General features: G+C 43.5%; 2 protein-coding genes across 2 annotated transcripts; both read right to left on the minus strand.

Moving 5' to 3' along the window:
- Positions 1-5,421: 5,421 nt before the first annotated feature.
- On the minus strand, positions 5,422-16,100 carry slc25a10b (solute carrier family 25 member 10b). Its single transcript, XM_076090442.1, has 11 exons — positions 15,518-16,100; positions 10,242-10,361; positions 9,717-9,831; positions 9,531-9,579; positions 9,407-9,448; positions 9,272-9,315; positions 9,111-9,181; positions 8,048-8,140; positions 7,891-7,968; positions 7,718-7,774; positions 5,422-7,403 (listed from the first exon to the last, which is right to left on the minus strand). The coding sequence occupies exons 1-11, from the start codon at positions 15,605-15,607 to the stop codon at positions 7,302-7,304; spliced, it is 861 nt and encodes a 286-aa protein (XP_075946557.1). The 5' UTR covers positions 15,608-16,100; the 3' UTR covers positions 5,422-7,301.
- Positions 16,101-18,307: 2,207 nt separating this feature from the next.
- LOC142948648 (claudin-4-like) lies at positions 18,308-18,975 on the minus strand. The gene has a single exon (XM_076090781.1). The coding sequence runs from the start codon at positions 18,970-18,972 to the stop codon at positions 18,313-18,315; it is 660 nt and encodes a 219-aa protein (XP_075946896.1). The 5' UTR covers positions 18,973-18,975; the 3' UTR covers positions 18,308-18,312.
- Positions 18,976-20,947: the final 1,972 nt, after the last annotated feature.

A 20,947-nucleotide genomic window follows, 5' to 3' on the forward strand; every position in this document is an offset into this window, starting at 1 on the left:
CAGGGCTCCAGGGACTGGAGATCAGACGGGAAACAGGGCTCCAGGGACTGGAGATCAGACGGGGAACAGGTCTCCAGGGGCTGGAGATCAGACGGGGAACAGGTCTCCAGGGACTGGAGATGAGGCTCCGGGCAACCGGAGTCCATAGACTGGGGCTCAGAGGGATAGACTGATGACCCAGCGGGGTAAAGGGCTGGAGGTCGTTGCAGCGCGGAGGCGGCAGCGGCCGGGACTGGAGGTCGCTGCGGTTCGGAGACGGCGGAGGCCGGGACTGGAGGTCGCTGCGGTTCGGCGACGGCCGGGACTGGAGGTCGCTGCGGTTCGGAGACGGCGGCGGCCGGGACTGGAGGTCGCTGCGGTTCGGAGACGGCGGCGGCCGGGACTGGAGGTCGCTGCGGTTCGGAGACGGCGGCGGCCGGGACTGGAGGTCGCTGCGGTTCGGAGACGGCGGCGGCCCGGACTGGAGGTCGCTGCGGTTCGGAGACGGCGGCGGCCCGGACTGGAGGTCGCTGCGGTTTGGAGACGGCGGCGGCCGGGACTGGAGGTCGCTGCGGTTCGGAGACGGCGGCGGCCCGGACTGGGGATAGCTGCTGCTCCGAGGCGACAGCTGGAGTCGGCTGGATCGCCGACCGGACACAGGGAGCTGGAGTTGGTCGAACCGCCGACCTGACACGGGGAGCTGGAGTCGGCTGCGGCCCAGCGGGAGCGGGGAATAACTGCGGCCCAGCGGGAGAGGGAGTCTGGCCCTTCCTCTGCCTCTGTCTCCTTCGAGGTTTGACTGGGATGTCCATTAGGTCACGGTCTGCCTTCCGGACACCTCGAGGTTCTCCAAAGGCCAGACGGGTTCCCATGAATTGTTGATACCAGTCGGGGAGACGACACTCCATACTGTGGTCTGCTGAGTCCATCTTGGGCCAGATCATTCTGTCACGGGGCATGATGAGGACTCAGACGCAGACAGTCAGGTGTAGAGAAAAAAAGGTTTTTAATGAACCAAAAACAGGGAATCCAGGGACAAGACAAAAGACAAGGGGGGAAAATCCGGCAGGAAAAGGCAGAACAGGCAGGCTGGAAAACCGGGAACAGGACGAGCAAAACGGGCGGGTTGGACGGGAAACAAACACAATGATCTGGCAGTGAGTGAGTGAAAGACAGGGGTTTAAATAGTGAACTAGGCAGAGTGAACAGGTGAGACTAATGAGCTGATGAGGTGAGTGTGACTGGCAGGTGCACTGAATGAACTGATTAGGTGAGTGAGGAGCTACAGAAAGAAACAAAGACACAGAACACACAGGGCAAAGCCTGATCGTGACAATTTTGCCCTGAATGTAAAGCAACTGAATCTGAAACAAAACAGGCATGAATGGGAATCATTAGATGCATATATGCAAATGGTCTGTTGTTGCCTATTTTTCCAGCTGGTGTATATTTTCCCCCTCGCCTCACATTTCTGAGAAATATAGTTTTAATAGCCCTTTCCTGTGTTGCTTTAAAGCCCTGTGAGACAACGTGGCAACAATCTGTAAGTCCACATTTCCTCAAACACACGTCACTTTGTTGTCACACAGACAATAAGATTATCACGAACCAGGAGTGGAAAATGTAAAAAGACAAAGAAAATGTGAGTGAAAAGTTGAGAAACAACGTTCAGCATCAAGTCATTGATGGAGGTTTCACAGACACACACCACTTCAATTACGCTTAAGATGAAAACCTAATTAAAGTCAGCTTGCACTCATAGATCAGGCCTAGATATCCTTTCACATGGAGACATGTTCGTGCACACACGTATATAGGACCTGCCCACAAAGACATACGCTTTATTCATCCTTTCGCCCCAATCCCTCTAATCCTTCTGACACTTACCCACATCTACAACACACTAATTCACCATACTCACACACACACACACTGTGTTACAGAGGAGAAAGTAGGTTATTACAACAGACCTTTCTGATCCGTCTACGTCCTAAACACTCAAACAAGGGAAATCACACATAAAGGTAATGTGTGATCTCAGTTTTGTGAATGGCATATCCAAACCCTCTATCTTAAAAAAACATGACACATGTGGCACATATTATGAATTTGATTACATAGTGACTCTGTATAATTACATTGAGGGTGTGTGTGTGTGTGTGTGTGTGTGTGTGTGTGTGTGTGTGTGTGTGTGTGTGTGTAGGGTGGTCTGAATTGAGTTTTGAGCACCTTTAAGGTTCAAGAGTTACTCTTACAGCTTTCAACCTAATGCTGCAGCGCAGCTTCTTACAGGACAGGAAATCAATTCCTATAAAATAAAAGCTGAAACCAAGACAAAACTATATTTCACAATAAAAGCTGTTATAAAGTAAGGTGAATAAAAGAACCAACAGCAGCTAGCATTAAAATGTAATACAATTTTGCAAGGTTGCCTCCAACTGGCTTAGTAAGATTTACTGGCGACTGATGTGTCTGATGTGTCCTCATCAACCATCTCACTGATGTGAAAGGACATCTGGCTGAAGAGTTGTAATATCTCTGTCCTGTAGTCTATTGGTCACTTATACCGGCACACTCTTTGTGGTGGCGAAGTCATGACCTTGTGAGGAGAATAATGAGAGCAGAATGGGAACTGACAGCAGGTACTAAACTCTGTCCGTCTTTACAAGTGTCTTTGAGATCTGTGTGTGTGCGTGTGTGTGTGTGTGTGTGAGTGTGTGTGTGTGTGTGTGTGTGTGTGGGCGGTTGGGGGGGATGACTGAGTGAACGAAAGTTAGAGGGAAGACAGATAAATTATTCCATTCAATGAAGTAGAATGATGTACAACAATTAAAAATGTTGGATGTCACATTTTGAGCGACACTAAACACCAACTTGATGTCGGATATTTTAGCTGTGAAACACAATGAAACAGGTCACATTTCTGTTCAATAACAACTGCCTCCTTGCTACAACAAGGGTGCCATTCAAATATGTGTGTATAAATATACAAAGGCAAACCCGACCCCTGCCCTGAGCTGAAGGTCTGACTCGGTCACTCATTCACCTACAAGTTCCATGCCACAGTCATGGTTTACTGCTGGAGTCTGTGTTGGTCCGTCTCGTTTGTTACTGCTGTCTGTCTCTGGTTTACTGACTCTGTGACTAAAGTGACTTGAAAGCCCAACTCTCTTTGGTGAGTGACTCAAACAAACTTGAGTAAAAAGAGTAAAAGCTTTAATCTCTATCAGTGTTTGTGAAGTTCATTGGAAACAGCTGGTGCCGAATAGCCAATACAAGAATGACGTCCGTGCTCTTCCTGAACTAATGATGCTATGCTTCATTTCTGACAAGCATATTTGGTATAATTTGGTTCATTTTTTAAATAGATTTTATGCTAAAGGTGACAGGTTAGGTTATAAACTCAAGGAGAACCTAGACGCAGACACAAGGACACGAGGGGAAAGGTTTAAATAGTTGAATTGTAAATTCAAGTAGAGGGGAATTGGGAATAAGGAGGAAGAATCCGAAGAAGCTGGCGTTGAGGGAGTGAGGCAGGGAATATGGCGGGCTAGGATGACGTGGTGTTGATGAGTTTAGATCTGCAGGCTTCCTGCTGTGAGTGATGACACAGGTAAGCGAGCGATGAGACACAGAGGAAGATGGATGGGCAGACAGACACAGGAAAGTGGGGAAAGACGGGGAAAAATCAATTCCCATTGAACGTTAAGGGACAGTGTGTACATTTGGTGCCATCTAGCTAAGTGGTTGCAGATTGCAATCAACTTCAAACCCTTTTGCTCACTCTTCACTTCCCAAGACCGTGGTGACGTCAGCTGTTGAGTGCAAAACTGTGGTAATGCTAAAGTCCATCCTTACCACAATAATAACGAGCCGTTTCACAAGAGGGTCGGAGATCTCTGGTGGCCTTCAGGTAACGTAGAAACATGTTTAAAGCTCTCTCTAGAGCTATAGTGTTTAGTTTAACCTGCTCTCTATTTCACATTTTTACACTCACTCAACATGCGGAAATAAGAATCTTGAGGAGACCTTGTACCTCCATTAAGCAAAGTGGCTTCTTAGCTTTGCTTTTTAACAAAATGAATCCAGATCCAGTGTTCAGGTCCTTCATTGGAACTCAAACAGTTTCTTTCAGTCTTTCTCAGAGTCTTGTTGGTAGAAGGGTGAAGGGTGATGTTAGAGAACATTTGGAAATGTGATGTCTCTTTTTAGGCACATGTAGCAGAGACGACAAATGCAAAATCACGAAGTCGAATGTTTTTCTTTGCCTTTTGAACTCGACTTAATTACAGTCAAAAAGTATTTTTTTCTGAAACCTGCCAAGTGCAAATTGCACAAATTAGTTACACCATAGCCTTCACCTGAACGACGTGAGAGGCATCCCAATCTGACCCTCTTTGAATTCGGCCTATTCATTCGTATGTACCCTGTGTGCTTGCTTCTCCTTTAACAAAATATGCCTCTTTAATATTAAAATTGAAGCTGCTGCACTATTTCTCTGTTGTATGATTCGGTGGTATTTTGTTATTCCTAAGGGACACATTTTTGTCAGGCGCTTGCATTCATAGAAAAGCAGCAACAAATTGTACATAGTTGTCAGAAAACAGAAATGTTGGTATTTTGAATTTACTGAAAAATTAATAAATATCCATTATCAAGAAAATCGCTGTAGGAATAGAATTATGTCTCTTCGGCCAAAATGTTCTCAGTTGTGGTCCTGAAAGGAAGAAATCTGAGACATTTTTCAGCGGTGTATGTATCACAGAAGCGGCATCATTTTACACCCTGAATCTTTAAATGTATTGTCCTGTACAACATGTTTCTTCTTGGTTTGTTTTCAGACTGAACTGAACCAGAAAACTCAAACTTGCAATCTTTAATTCTTCTTTCTTGCATGTGTAATGATCCTGATCTCAGCTCATGAAACCTGAATTGCTTGATTGTTAAAGTGTGGTAAATATGATGGTTCCTCTGAAAATCAAGGCACATTTCTGAAATGAGAACATCACTACGTAGGCCCATCGCATTCTCCTCTTCACTGCACACTCTGGCAGCATGGCTGTCCATGCAGAGCCATACGGCTGATAAATCCCCATACATGTATGTGATGGTAGAGGTGAGTGCTCACAGTCATTAACGCTTTGCATGTGATGGACAGTATTAATAAAGCAATGTTCATCTAGGTGGAGGAACAGGGCCACACTGCCGCTGGTCATCATCACAGCTGGACCTCTTAACCCTGGATGGTCCTGTCAGTCACATGGTGCAGGCTGGGAGGCCTCAACTCTGCAAAATAAGAACTGATCATAGATCTGTGGGGTGGTGAGGAAGACCAGTGGAGCTACATTTAAAGTCCGTCTTTGTTCTGATGAGGGCAGATCCCAGAGGGTAACGCTTCAGTCGGAGCATCATTTGAGCTTGTGGCAACAGAAAACACAAAGATAACTCTTTTTGCTTTTATTACATGGATTCAACACTGATCACAAGGCCTGCAGCTGTTTTATCAAATTATAAACATGTGGAGTGATTTGCAACCAAAATAAAAGTATACAGCCCGGCTTATTGTTTTACCAAAGTAGACGATGAAACAACACAAAAACACAATATTGATTAGTATTTTAATTCCAAAATCAACAATTAGTAATCTACAACATATAAATTCACAACACCCAGCACTGTGGGTCTGTGCATTATGATTAAAGCTGGGGTTAACATTAGTCACTATGGCTGATCTACAGTACCTCGCCGTGTTAAGATGCGTGAGCATAAGAACATGCAGGTTCACATTATTTAGGTCGCTCTGAGCTTGTGGATGAAGGTGTAGGGCTTCACATGATGCCCAATTGTTCATGTTGCGGGCACATACCGCCCCCTGGAGGACACACACTGTAAGGCACCATGACTTGACAAAGTCTCTGTCAAAAGAGCAGGCACAGCACAGAGAAGGCAGTACATCACTGAGACAATAACTGGCACTCAACATGTCAGAAACATTAGATTGGCCTCTATTGGAACCATTAAAATTGAACTCAAAACATCTGATCTCTTTTTATTACTTTTAGAGCGTGTTACAGTATGCAGCGGGTCTAGTCAACGCGAGTCCAGGGATTTCAATAAAGTGCCTTATAAAACAAAGTAGCATCCTGAGTCATAAAGTCTGACATGCGCTCAGCTAAACGAAACGGTAGCATCGCTACTTGTACAGTCCAGCAGTCCTCTACAGGCATCTCCAGTCATACAGTAAGAACCTTTTAAGAGTTAAAGTGGTCATATAGAATTTCACTGGAACACTAAAGGAGACACTACCAAATCTACCTTCACCAGTCTGCTCGTTCTGCTTCACAGTTTCCCCACAAACTCCCTCCTCACTTAAAAACAATACAACACAAACTTGGTCCTCTTCTCCAAAAGATTTAAGCGTGAAACGATTAAAGAGGAATCGGAATGAAGTATTGGGTCAAAGTTAACATCTTGAACCTGCTAGTAATTGATTTCCAGTTATAAAATATTCATTTTGTGAAGAAAAAGCAAACAAATGAACCATTTAATTCAGGGTGCATCACACAGGGTCACAACTGTTGGGAATGATTACTATGTAATTCAATCAGGTTTTAGTAATGGCCGTTTGGGAAATAGAATAGATTGTAAAAGATGGCACTGATGAGGCTAAACTGTGTTTGTTTGCATTTTCTACTTCTGCTGTATCACAGACTCTGTCCCGGTCTTATACGACACCAGTGAGGTGTTGCAGAGGACTAATAGGAAACACATTCGTGACACTAACTTTTTAAGCCACAACTGTTGAGCCCTGAAGGCGCTGTTCACCGCTGATGAACTGGGCGTAAGTATCGAGAAATAAAACATAAATCACTACATCTGATTTGGAATTAGTTAAAATGAATACTTTATCTCAATATGTCTAACTAACCCCACCTACATGGGGACAACTACGTTAAACACCTGCCAGAGCGAATTTAAATCTTCTCTCTAAATCCGGCAGGTCACTCTAATAACCCCATTTGAAGCACCTTCATATTTAGCTCGCTCTTTCTTAACATGTTGATAATCCAAGCTGACAGAGGGACATCGTTAGCTCTAGTGTTTGTTCTTTCTAGAAGTTGGTGCTCATAATAATCAAAGCCATTGCTAGCTGTGAGATAGCGGTAGAGCAAAAAGGAGACGAAAAACATGCACGAGTCCAAAATAAACTGTGCATGACTCCCTTTCTTTTCTTGTTAATGCCAAAAGCAGAGTGCTGACAGGGTGTTGTCGGTGGGGGGGGGGGGGGGGGGGGTTGAAGAGCGGCTCGTCACAGAGCATGCTCAGGAGATGATGCGAATGCCGAAGTTTTTCTTGAGCTGCTCGAGGAAGATGAAGGTGAGCACCGTGTGAGGAATCAAGCGGATCCCTGCGGGGACGAGACCCTGCAACCAAAAATATGCATTAGATCACCATTTGTAGTTTTCTCACATCACATCAAGAGAACAAGGAAGTTCTGTTATTGAGGAACGTATTGCTTCATCGACTACATTTACCATCAACACTGACTGGACGTCCACATAAAATGTGGCGAATCTTCGGTTTAATACTTTTTCATTGTTTAAAGTTACATCAGAAATGCTCCTTCATGCCTCTGAGTGGGCAGGTCTAGATGTTTTTCCTTTTGCTTTTTTTTTTGATTAAACTTTGACACTAAATAACCTCAGCGGTGTTCATTTATAGTGTGCTGCTGTTGTACCTTGTAAAATGCCAGAGGACCAAGCTTGGCAGTTTCTCTCAAGCAATGCGTCACCCCCTAAAGAGAGAGACACACTGGATTAGAAGCAACGCCTGAGGAATGAAGAGGATGGACAAACAGAAACAGACTAATGAAAGGATTAGAGGAGACAGTGACGGGAGGGGTCCACTCACCGTGTACTCTCCCTTTGAGCTCATCAGCCTCGTCTTTAGGACATCCAGAGGTTGACACAAGAATGTAGCACAGCCTCCCTGCAGAGGAACAAGTCATCAGATCACAGAACGGACTCGATGAGGCTTTCAAGGCACACAAATAAAACCAGATACTCACGGCGATGGAGCTGGAAACAAAGTGCGTGAGTATGTTGTCTCCCATCATGCCTGTTCCCAGCACGAGCTGCTTGGCCTGGTCATAACACGCCAACTAAATACAAAGTAAGAGGAGGAAAGGTTTGTGTCATTCTGATAATCAATCTAATGTAATCTGTGCTGGTGTTTCTCTTTACTACCTGAAGCTGACTGAAGCCCCATCTTTCTACATACAGCTCGACTTCCACATAGCTGTGAGTAACGAGCCACTGCAGATAAAGCAAACAACTGGCCTCCCCGTTACACACGGGATAAGCTCCGACTGAATTAAATTACCAGCCCACCAGTCATTAACAAATACCCACAATCCTTCACTTTCACTCATGGCTTTTGGAAGCAACAGTCACGGGCTGGAACGATGGCATTTTAACTACATTAAAGAAGAAACTACTATAACATATGAAACAATCAGGAGACGTCTGACATGTTTTTGTTTTACAGTTCTATCAAAACAGTTTGTAGGCAGCCTTCGTAATATTTTAGAGCATGCTCAGTGTTGTTCCAACATGCAATGTGTTCTATGTTGTACCTTATTGTGGGGTAGACAGTTAATCCATATGAATACAGTACGTTGACGTTTTTTGAACTAATTGGATGTGAACAGTTGTATCCGTGCTACAGTCTGAAGTAAACGTCCTGTGGATATGCTTGCCAACACAGACTTTACAAAGTTAAGTGAGGTTATATGGATTAATGCATAATGCATCGCTTGAATGGAACCATCTGAACAAGCAGCATATTCATCTAGCAAATTGATTCAGTATTTATTCATTAATGTACCATTGATTTAACTCAATTTAATCCCATTATCTTATTAAAAAGACTGACATACCGTTTCACATGATTAATATCTTCTTAATGTATTGAGGAGAATCTAAACTGTGATTGTGTAGAATAAAGTACAATACAAAAGTAAAGGAACAGACGTTGCTCTTCACTGGCCTAAGAGTCCTTGAGGTCTTTTTAAAACCTGCAGGCATTGGAAAGGATGTCGTGAAGTTGCGCTTTGAACATCGGTGACTTGCCTGTCCCACAGTGACCATCGCTCCTCTGCTGGCGGCCATGGTGGCTCCTGAGAACAGTCTCCTCACACCCTCTGTGGGCCAAGACACAGGTCAGACATGATGCCACTGTGTGCTGTACATGATGTCACACACACACACACACTACATTGCTTGGGCTTTACCTTCTCTGACGACTCTGAAGAGCCCATCGAAGGCATGTTTGTAGCTGAAGGAAAGAACATTCAGGGTTAAACTGCAGTAGCAGATTTGGAACGACTAAGTGAACATTTTTAGCTGCAGTGAGCAACAAGACTCACTTTCTCCTCAGCTCTGGTGGTAGTTTCATGTCATTCTGCATCCTGGAAACAGGAGAAAATGTTAGTTTGTTTTGAATAATTTGAATTAATATTAATGAGGATTTGAATTATCATCGCATGTTACCTGACATTCACCATGTCTGCTGGCGAGCCAACAAACCCACCAGTGAAACCTGTTGGTAGAGAAAGCCCACGATCCTGTATGGGTGACACTGTATGTCTGTGTGTGTCTGTGTGTGCGCGTGTGTGTGTGTGTATTTGGAGAGAAAGAGGGGAGAAGAGAAGAAAAGCAGAATGTGTGTGTTCCCACCTCCGAAGGCTCCCAGCAGGACCTTCTGGTAAAAGGGCATTGGGCCCTGGCTTGTGCTGCCCAACATGTCCCTCACTGTCTCATAAATTGCAAACCTGGTGAGGGAATAGGACATCTGAGAGGAGAGGACACGGGACGAGAGGACACGGGACGAGAGGACACAAGAGGAGAGGAGAAAATAATGAGTATCTTATACTCGTCTCACTATTTGAATTTTTCTTTTTTCAACCACTAGGAGGAGCCTTTGGCAACACAACCTAACCGAACCGAACTTCTTAGAGGAGTTTTAATCATTTAAAAAAGTCTGTGGACAGAAACTACATAGGATGCACTGTTCACAGGATATAAAACATATCCTACTCTTTTTTTTTTTCCCATCCAGTAGCTTTTTTTAAGACCAAACTCACTGAACAGCAGATAAATCCCTTTGAATGTCGTTAGAAAAGTGCACTCTCTTTCCCGCCTTGCCTGCTTAGATACAGGTAGAAATTACAAACTGATAATTACAACAACAGACACACATACCTGTCTACACAGGGAGGCAGAGAGGCCACTGTAAAGAGCCAGCACGCCATCGCTCTTCACCACATGAATGGCCATCCCCACCATCCTCTTCTCCACTTCCTGCTGTGTCTGCAGGTGTACCTGGAAGGACAGTCATGCATTCAATACCAAGTTAGGCACTGTAGTGACATCATTTAGGAAACACAGACACAACAACCTCAGCAGCTTTTTTTTTTAAATGGGGTAAGTAAGACACCAGCTGGGCAACTAAATGTGTCAAGGGTCTACATGTGTCACGTCTTTAAAAAGGCACACCGATTTAGTATTGCACCTCTATAAAGTTGGGAGACAAATTTAAAAAAGCAATAGCCAAATACTAGTCAGAAGAAGGCGAGATATCCTGATTTATTTTCTTTTTTTTTAGTGGGTCAACCTCCAAAAATATTGGATCCTACACTTCCCGTAATGCAACCCAATACCATCTGTAGTTAAACCTCTGCCGTCTGCTAAACACACATACCTCTCAAACTCCACATCCTGAAACGCAGGTTCTCCAGGGTCACGGAAATGTTTTCACAGGCTGAGTAATACTGACCACGATGAGTAAAAAGGAGGAAGATACTAATGTGTGACACAGGTGGTTATTACACACAACACACACATTTTCTAAATCTCTCCAGTGTCGTCAGCAGCGCTACAATGTGGCCTTTGTCCTCTGTTCTAATCTGTATTTCGGTTTTAACGCCACTAAGTCCTTCAAAACACAATGTTTTCATTCTTATCGTCTCATCACTTTACATAGAGTGTACCTTCACTTTGTACTAAGAGTCATTTAATAGATATTTGTAACAATAACCTTTTCATAATCCTGAACATTTGAGTGTCAAACCTAGCCTAAAATGATGCCTCCGGGGACGAAACAATTGCCTAAACTTCATAGTTTCTCTCAAAATGTCTGCCATGTAATTTCAGTGTATACATTGCCTTCATCACACATGACTTCTAAAAAACTAAATGAAGACAAGACAGAGTGTACAGACGTGCTAGCAGCTCTGTGAGGTTGTGTTTAGGCACAGAGCTGCTTTGAGCTACATGCTAACATGCTCACAATGCCAACGCTAGCATGTACAATGTTTACCATGTTCATCATGTAAACGTTAGTTTACTCATCAACCAAATACCTGATGATGGCACTAGATGAAAGTTAAGGGATCACTAAAGTTATTATTCTGAGGGGGGGGGGCGTAATGTCATTACAAGATTTTATGGCGATCCAAAGTGGTGGACAGACCGACCGACTAAAAGACATTTCCATCCATAGAGCCTGGGAGATAACATGGCTGAAAATCTCCTTAACCACACACACACACACACACACACACACACACACACACACACACACACACACACACACACACACACACACACACACACACACACACACACACACACACACACACACACACACACACACACACACACACACACACAGATAAGTGTCTGGCTAAAAGAGTATTTTTGGGTGAGGTCAGACAACAATAGAGCAGCCTATCTGAAGGTGTAATGGATACCTGGGTTGACACAAATGAGTAAATCAAATAAACATGTCTTGGCAAACACCGCCATGTGATGCGTTTGTTTGGTTAATCTGGTTGCTGAAAACGACATTCACATACTCTCTCCTCTCACGTCCACACTTCAGTCCTTCTAGATTTAGATGCCCCGCTGTTCAGCTTTAACAGAAATGTGATAAGTCGACAGCATTATGAGGCCATTGCTACAAAGTCAACATCTGCCTCACTGTCCGCTGACAGAAAACAGCTTTACCATCATCATCATCATCAGAATTTAACATTTAATGTGGCCACTGGTTTTGTGTATCATTTGAGCCTTCGTTGTTCACGCAGCGATGGGAGGTGTTGCAGCTCAGACCAGAGAAATATGTGCAACAGCAGCTGAAATCCTCTGAACGTTGTTGAATGTGAACAGTGTTCACCGTGTGGGAACCAATTCCTTCTGGCACAGGTGGTGATGGTGATTAGGAGCTAACTCCAGCTCTCATCACACACGTTCCATTTCTACATGCCTGACATTACCCATTACCAACACAGTGTTCCCACAACACCCAAGTATCAACAGTTTGGACATTTACTGTGCTGTAGCTGAAATAAACACAGGGCGCCCACACTCATATATATATATATATATATATATATATATATATATAAAAAACAATTTAAATCCACAATGTATAAATAAGGACTTCTCAATTAGTTTTTACAGTATTCTTTCACATATTCTTGCAGCTAAAACACCTCCTTATGATAGCACCAGTCCTGATACTGGACCAGCACAGATGGTGATATCTACATCCAACACCTAGAACATTTCTCCCCCGACTGCCACTCCAGCAGTTTGATTGGGGTAAGACCACATGACTGGCGCTGGTCTGTGAGTATTTGGACAGTGACGCATTCCTTTGTTCTGCGCTGTACAACACAATGGACCTGAAGGAAAACAATGACTGAGTCTCAGGTATTGATTCCAAGATTTAAGAGACTGCGTAAGGTTTGCAAGGGGAAGTTACTTATTGTAGTTTGACCTGTTTAGCAACTTGGGAAGCAGCTGGAGCTGCATCAGCGGCTGGTCCCACAGAGGCAATGATCGTACCTTAACCTTTTAACTACTAGGCCTGTTTTTAGCCCCCTGCTCGAAAATTGCATACTCCTACTCCTTTGAGTACACTACCCAAACTACAAGGTCTATTTTAATAATTTTGATGCTAGAATACTGGTAACACTTGTGAGATGTGTTGATATACATATAGATTTTGTATATGTTACTGGTTAAAGGGGAACTACGCCCATTTTCAAAACGCATACATGTTATTCCTAAGATCTAAAACAGCCCAAAAATATCAGTACACATAAACGACTCCCTCCCAAATCCCAAAACTAGAGTGTTAAAATTAAAATGTGTGATGTCATCAGGTATAAAGTGTGTAGCTGCTCCATCGACGATGAGTGAAAGATGTATTGGATGACACAGAGAACCCAGGGGGATGTTCTGAGTATACGGATACGTTTTCTGTTGCACAACTGAGAACATCATAAGATATAAAAACATGTCATCGTAAATAAACATAAATACATTTAGAGAATATGGAAAACAATAGGTCTAGAACTTGACTGAATCGTTACATTTTTTTGTTTTCTTCAGTATCAAAGTAATCTAGTGATCGGGGTCACATGGGTACATGGAAAACAGGAACATTCTGCATACTGTTAACGGTGCCAATTTTCAAAAATGTGAACCAATGCAGGCAAAAAAACAGGGCTCAAGATTGAAGGAATATTTTATTTTCCATTTTTAGGGATTTGAAGGAATGGCATTTGCAAATTGCAGTTGTTTCATTTCCAACCCCGTCTGTAAACCAATGAGAGTCTTTCTTGGACTTAAAGACAATCCCAAACTAATGCAGATCAAAACTGTTTTTAAATACATTTGTACCCACGCAAGGATAGAAACCAGAGTCATACTGACTTGTTGGAATTAAGGTCAAATGAATATAAAAATAGTAGGTTCACGCCACTGTCATTTGAGCTGCATTTGTTATTATTATGCATAAATCAGAATGTCCTCAGACAACTGCAGAATACATATATTTATGAAAAGTTCTCAAGAGAGCATGTTTACTGCTTAGACAGGGTTGTGATTAATAATAGTGATATCTCCTTAAAATATTCTACTTTGTTTAGAGTTGATCAAAAATCCAGGAAATCCACCAAGTACACGTGTCTGCAGCTGGAAGAGACAAAGATCACATTCTGTGGTTTTAGATTAACAAACAGTCTCCCAGTCTTGGATTAACAAACACCTGACAGTTCTTAGTGTTTCTTAAAGAACTACCATCTATTCACCCAGATCATGTACACTCAATGTGGACATTTAGTCCACTGGAGAAGTTGCTCAGGACTACACCACGGGGAACATGACTTTCTCCTTTTTTTGGGGGTCATCACTTTTTTTGTTTGTTGAATTCCTCTGTTTTATATACTATATGTACTTATGGCATCACCAGCTAGTAGGAAAGATAGGGCAGAAATAAAGCACTCCAGAGGAGAGTTTTACTGCAATGTGACGATTAACGACCTCGTCTACGTAATTACACACGGCGTGACTGCCTGAGGAGCAGTTAGCATTATCAGAGTCATGCACAGCTGTATTCGAAGCAAACAAGAGAGAGGTGCCAGTAAAGTAAATTAGGTAGAGATGTAGCCTACTGATTCACTCCTCTGTGCATCACAGCAAGGCAAAGATTAACAAGAGTGAACATGCATGACCTGACTGACACACTGACACACACACACACACACACAAACCTACTGTCAGGCAAGGTCAGACAAGTTTCCTGCTCTGCTCTATAAGCTCTCGTGCCATTCTTTTCCTTCATTTTCAGGCTGGTTTAGGCATTAGCAGAGTATGTTAGCACGTCACTAACTTCTATGCTACGCTAGCTTCTGAAGGTATACTGAATGTTCACACATGCTGCTTTTGCTTCTTTATGATTGTAACAGTGAATTAAGACCTACCCTGCTTCACAGGAACAGTGTTGTTCCCTAATTTTATTGTCTTCTGTGATCATTTATACTCTTTAGACTTTGATCTTAATCTTTTTTTAAATGCTGCTGAATCAGTTTGACATCCCGGATATATCCCTGTCTGCTTTTCTGCTTTGTTTCCCCAACAATCTAATAATATGTATACAGCAGCTAGTGGCAGTGTGGGCTCCATGGTTAGGGTAGCTCTGACAGTTTGACAGAGTAGCAGCAGGGGGCGGGGCTTAGAAAAGGGTAAATTGCTACATTGTAGGCTATTTATCTCAATAAAACATAACTATTGAATAGAAAAATAATGCTAGATTGGGCTATTCTGTGTACTTTAAAATGAATACAACAATTACTTCACTACATAAGTTGGTAGTTGGGCTGACAAGCTCTCACTTGTCTTAACCTGTGCCCTATTTTTGAACAGCCTTGGCCATCCTGATAGACATTACAGTGATGCCATGAAAGACATGCGATACCTCGGACTATGGCAGGCCCTCTAAAAGCTCACCGCGGCTAACACGCACACTGAGATCTATAACAGTAACACGATGGTTAGGTCAGGAGGTTAATAACTGTAATCTATCCTGTTGTAGGTCTACTGCTGGAAACAGCTGTCGCCTGGTATTCAGGCCCGTCTCCTCTACACACCGGCGGAGGGTTACACGCCGACTGTTGCCCTCAGCTCACCTTCAGCAGATCCAGAGGATGCGTGCAGCAAGCAGCCCCGCACGACGCCAGCCCACCGAAATACCACCGCGACATCCGTTTCTCGGTCATGGCTCCGTGCTCTGCCGTTGCCCGACGCTGCTACAGCGGTGACTTCTCCTCCCAGTCCGCCTTCGACACTCCGTCCGCCTGCTCGGTCGGCTTCCTGGCCTGCAGGGCACAACTGTCAGCAGCGTGTGGTCTGCTGGACACGGATAACCTCGTTACTCTTTAAACATTCCTATAAGAGCGCCACGGACCGGGAGGACCTTGGACTCCTGCAGCATCGTGCACACTCGCGCCCCATAACGTGCGTGTATGCGTGTAAAAACACGAGGTGTGTGCGCGTGTGCACGGTCTGCTGTGTTTGGGCCACAATGTGCAATAGGAAGCGGCTGTGGAAAGCGTAGAAGAGCGCAGCCAATTGCCTCCGTGGACGGCGGAGCTGCCTACCCGCCCCGAGCTCCAAAGGTCGACAGCGGGGTATGAGAATGCTAAAGCCCCAAAACAGCGCAGCGCAAAGTCACACACAGCAGCCCACTTTCACCTCTACGAACTGTCATGTGAGGTTTAAAGCGACACGCATCCTTCCTGCAGCTGCAGATTCGAAATACTCCCGCTGTCCCTTTAAGAGGAAGAGGACAATAGTTGAGGTTCTCAAGTAAGCAAAAAGTTAATTCCGTTCACCGTGAAACGACCGTTATTAGTTTTATGTAACTTCATATGCATGGCTTATGACACACAAACACACACACACATACACACGGAAATTTAGTTGAGTTTACTACAATTAGTCATTTGGGAAGTCAGATTCAACACACATGAGACACATATAAAACGACCTGCATGTTCATTGCAGGGTATTTTAATCTAATCATTTTAAAACGGGTTGTTTTATTTTGAGGCAGATGTCACCGCGTCCCATTAGCAGTGAGGTTGGTTGATACAAAATATGTTGTCTCACTTTATCTAGAGAAGGGAGGACAAGTATCCACCTTAAAGACCTGCATCAGGACAGTTACACACTTGTTCGTGTAAGAGAAAAGAGGAACTTTTAGCTCAGTCCAGAGTGCAGCAGGTCCTAAACACTGTTTCTCTCACTAAATCTGTTTTTGTGCAGATTAGCAGGTTAGCATGCAGGCAATACAGACACTGAATATGTCTTGACTGTTGGCCCCATGCTGTGTCAGTGTCTGTAATAATGTCTCCAATAAATTAGTGTCTTGAATCAAGTCTAGCTTTTCATTTAATTGAACACATATAACTCACACCTAGAAAACAGCAAGAAAGATAAATCTTAGTCTTAATATCAAATACTCTATGAAAGACATAAGAGGTTGATAAAAGCTGCAAACTGGCTCTCAAACGGATATTCATTTCCATTTGTGCTATTGTTAATTTAACTCAAATGTATAACTCTTCATCAAGTGTTTACATTGTCTTGCGCACTGCCTGTATATATATTCATAATCAGTTCTTATAGTAGGCACATCAGTTCCTGAGTCTTTACTGCCCCCAAGTGTACAATGTCTGCTGTCACCACTCCACCACTCAAAGTGGTTGAATAATGGTTTGGGATGATCTAACTGGGGTCGAGTCGTCAATTTAAATAAACACCACTTTCCCCAAACTCAGAAAACAAGATGGCAGCAAACATATCTCTCTGGTAATATACGTGATAACTTGAAGAAGACGGGAATAATCCTGTGTTTCACAGTCCTTGAAAACATGACGGGGCTTACTTCTAAAGTATTATTGAAAACAGTTGTAGTGGAATGCAAACACATGTATTTATTGTGTATAAGTGGTTATAAATCATACAAACAGTCAATACAAACAACTAAAGATGGAAGATGAAATGTCACACTTATGTACTGAATACTGTATATTATACGATGTTATTAAGTTAACTGCGGTAAACGTTGGATGAAACATTATAAGACTTTCTACATTTCTAGACGTAAGACTCGCCAGACATAATGGTGAGCATTATTAGTACACGACACACATAGAATCAGAGAACACAAGGGCAACTATTAAAACAGTTCAGATCAGCAACTCATTTTTCTTTTGTTAAATTAAATTAACAAAACTACTTCTGGAAATAATAATACTGAAATATGAATAACTTTTTCTGATGTGAAGGCAAATTAAAATGTAGACAATAGACTGTTTGAACTGATATCAATAAAAGAGTGCAGTAGAAACACATTACACAGAATCACAGTACAAAATAAATACAAACAAGAATAAAGAAATAAAGGAAAAATAAAATGTGGGTAAATTTGCTGAATGCCCCGAATATTCCTTCATCAACAATCAACATTCATACAAAGTAAATAAACAAGCATCGCTCTGACTGCCTACACACATAGTCAGTGAACACAGCAGCATACACAGATATGCCATGTACACTGGCCTTCTGTACACAGACCGCCCACACACACACACACACACACACACACACATACACACACAAGCAGAGGCAGACTGGAATTTAAGAAATGTAAGTCACACACATTAGTCAACTTTTAAACATTTAAATCCTCCCACAATTCATGTCAAATCCCACTCTGGCAGAAAGCTAATACATTATGTAAATTATATTAGAAACCCATTAGTAGCTCATCATGTAATAAATGTAAAATAAGTCCACATTATGATTTAAATAAACAAAAGGAAACCCTGCTTTATAAGATAGTAAACACAATATAGGCTGATGTTCTCTAATAGATGGTGATCTTGCAGTTTGACCTCACATGTCCATTAAAATCATCTCATACAAAAGATTTGTCCTGTTGCTTCGCCTCCCCTGTCAGTGGGTTGTCCTTCGCTGCGCCGCCGAAAACAGGCAGTGCTCTTGCTCCTGGTGGAGAGGAGCCCAGGTGGAGCAGAGAGCCCCCCACCAGGAGCAGCACGCTGGCCCCCCAGCCCAAGTAGAGCGCCGGCCCCAGCTCTCTCTTTAAAGGCGCTGCGACAGTCGGATCATAGAAGTCCCTGATGATCGCATGGGCAGTCCAACAGATGGGTATCAAGAAGGCCAAGCCAGCCACGAGGAAGAGCAGCCCTGCTATCCTGGCCAGCCGAGCCTTGGGGGCCTGGTTACTGTCCCCCATGCAGTGAGTACACTTGGCCCCTGCCACCCCGAGCATGAGGGCCAGGAGGCAGAGGAGCAGGGCGAGAACAGTGACGCTCCGGGCGGCCTGGGTAGACGTCGGCAGGGCCAGGGTGGAGTCGTAGGTCTTGCACTGGATCTGGCCTGTGGTCTGAGACAGGCAGTTCATCCACAGTCCCTCCCACAACACCTGGGCGATCACCAGCTCTCCACCCACGAAGGCGGACACACGCCACAGAGGAGCCGCGCACACCAACGCTCCGCCCACCCAACCCAGCACAGCCAACACCAAGCCCAGCAGCTGAAGACCTGTGGATGCCATGGCCGGTGAAGAAGCTCCTCTCTCGCTCTCAATGAAAGAAAAATAGAAAGATCTCTCTGATATTTCTCTTGTTTTTCTCAGCAGGAGGTTACTGAGCTCTCAGTAGATGAAAGTCAAAGCTTGCCACGATATATTCTCAGTCATTCAGTGAGACGTCCAAGGATTGTGAGATCTTGAGATGAGTCCCCTTCTTCTCCTCAGTGTCCTTTCTGGAGCAGCACCCACTGTTAAGACGACAGTTTTCAACAAATTTACAATAAAAGAAGCACATTTTAAATGAACTAATTGAATAATTTTAGATCTGAGCCAATGCTGCATGTTGTTTTTTGTAACCAGTGCAATACAACAGTAATGTAAGTAAGAATAAGTGCATTAAACTTGCTCCAGCTTGTTTTATTTGGTTCAATCAATTCACTCATTTCCTCACATTGCAGCTAAATAAACTCTATAAAACATACCTTTAAATCATTAATCAAGCACCCAGATGTCCACAGATGGCGTGTTGATGATCCTCGGTGTGTTCCTCGGTGGTATAGTCGCGTGATGTGAGTAGTTGGTGTCTTTCTTCTCTTATGACTGGCCAGCTTGTCTCCTTGGATCTCATACACAGGGGTGTGGGAGGGCAGCAGTGTGTAATACTGCATACGAAATACACACACACACGCTGCTAGTTATGCAGAAAATGACAGCACAAGGACACTTTGTTACAGACATTGTTGATTGCTACCATATTGTCGTTTCTTGCTGTTTGAGGGGCCATATTGGGGGGACATAAGGAGCCGAGTAGGAGATGAAAGCTGAATGGAGCCTGATGCATTAGGATTCATTCAGTCATATTATACTGTAGATTGTAACTTTGTTGGGTGAAAAAATGAAGGACTATTTTAGTGAGGTTAGTGAGGACGCAGCATGCAGGTGGGTAAATCAAAAGTTGACTCACTAGATGGCGTTAGAGAAACTGCCACGATTCCTACACTGGCTTCGACGCCCCCTCGCTTCAGGCGGTTGTGCTCTTTGTTTGCATCGTGCTCTTTGCACAAAGAGGCGTGCTGATAATAAGCTGCCAGAGTTTGGAATCAAAGTGCATGCTGACTGGTCCAAACTTGTTGAATACTGTGTTGGTTTTCCCTGACCCCCAAGGGGCAACACGCTGCAACAAGTTAATATAAGTTTAATTCTGTTCCAATGTATTGTCTTTGTCTCATTCATGCATTTGCTTATTGTGTAGCTTATTGTGTTTGCACATTTCATTGTGCAAACCTTGAGCCTTGATTATCAAGGCACAGGACGTAGAACAGTTAGTCCACTAGATCTCTGGTTTCTGTCTACAGAAAGTCGATTTAAGTGAGTCAGGATGCCATGTCTCCATGCCAAAGGTTGTGCCAACGTTGAGATTAGGGTGTGACCTGCTTTAGCTTGTAAGACGTTTACATCCAAACGATTTCAACAATGTTTTGATCCCCATGTTTTTCAAAGTTTTAGTTTAGTTTTCCAGGAAATCACGAGGTGGAGAGGGACAAAAAGAGAGAGGGAGGCAGGGAGAGAGCGAGAGGGAGGGAGGGATTACTGGCAAACAAAATGACAGACCTTTTGTGATCTGGAAGGAAAGGTTCAGAAACGCACAGACAGCGTTAGTGGTTCAAAGTCAGGTTTGACTTGTGTTTTCCTGCTATTTCTTTATCTACAACAAGATGGGTTTAACCTCAATGGAAGGTGAGTGTCTTTACTTGTGTGTATGAATATACTGTATTCAGGCTTTTTCTTTGCTGACCTAAAAGCTCCCAGAAGTTCAAATGAAGTGTCTTTCTGTCTTTCTGTCCACAGACTGCAGCTCTCCAGTTAAATGCTCTCCATCTAAACTATTTTCTTTCAAAACTCAATGTTTTGAACCCAATTGTCAACAGCTTTCTGAAAGTTGCAGTTTCACTTTCCCAGAAATCACTTAGGAGGAGAGAGAGAGAGAGAGAGAGAGAGA

This window comes from Anarhichas minor, unplaced genomic scaffold (assembly GCF_050575085.1).
Source record: "Anarhichas minor isolate MPS153535 unplaced genomic scaffold, ASM5057508v1 ptg000012l, whole genome shotgun sequence".
In the NCBI taxonomy this organism is placed as follows: domain Eukaryota; kingdom Metazoa; phylum Chordata; class Actinopteri; order Perciformes; family Anarhichadidae; genus Anarhichas; species Anarhichas minor.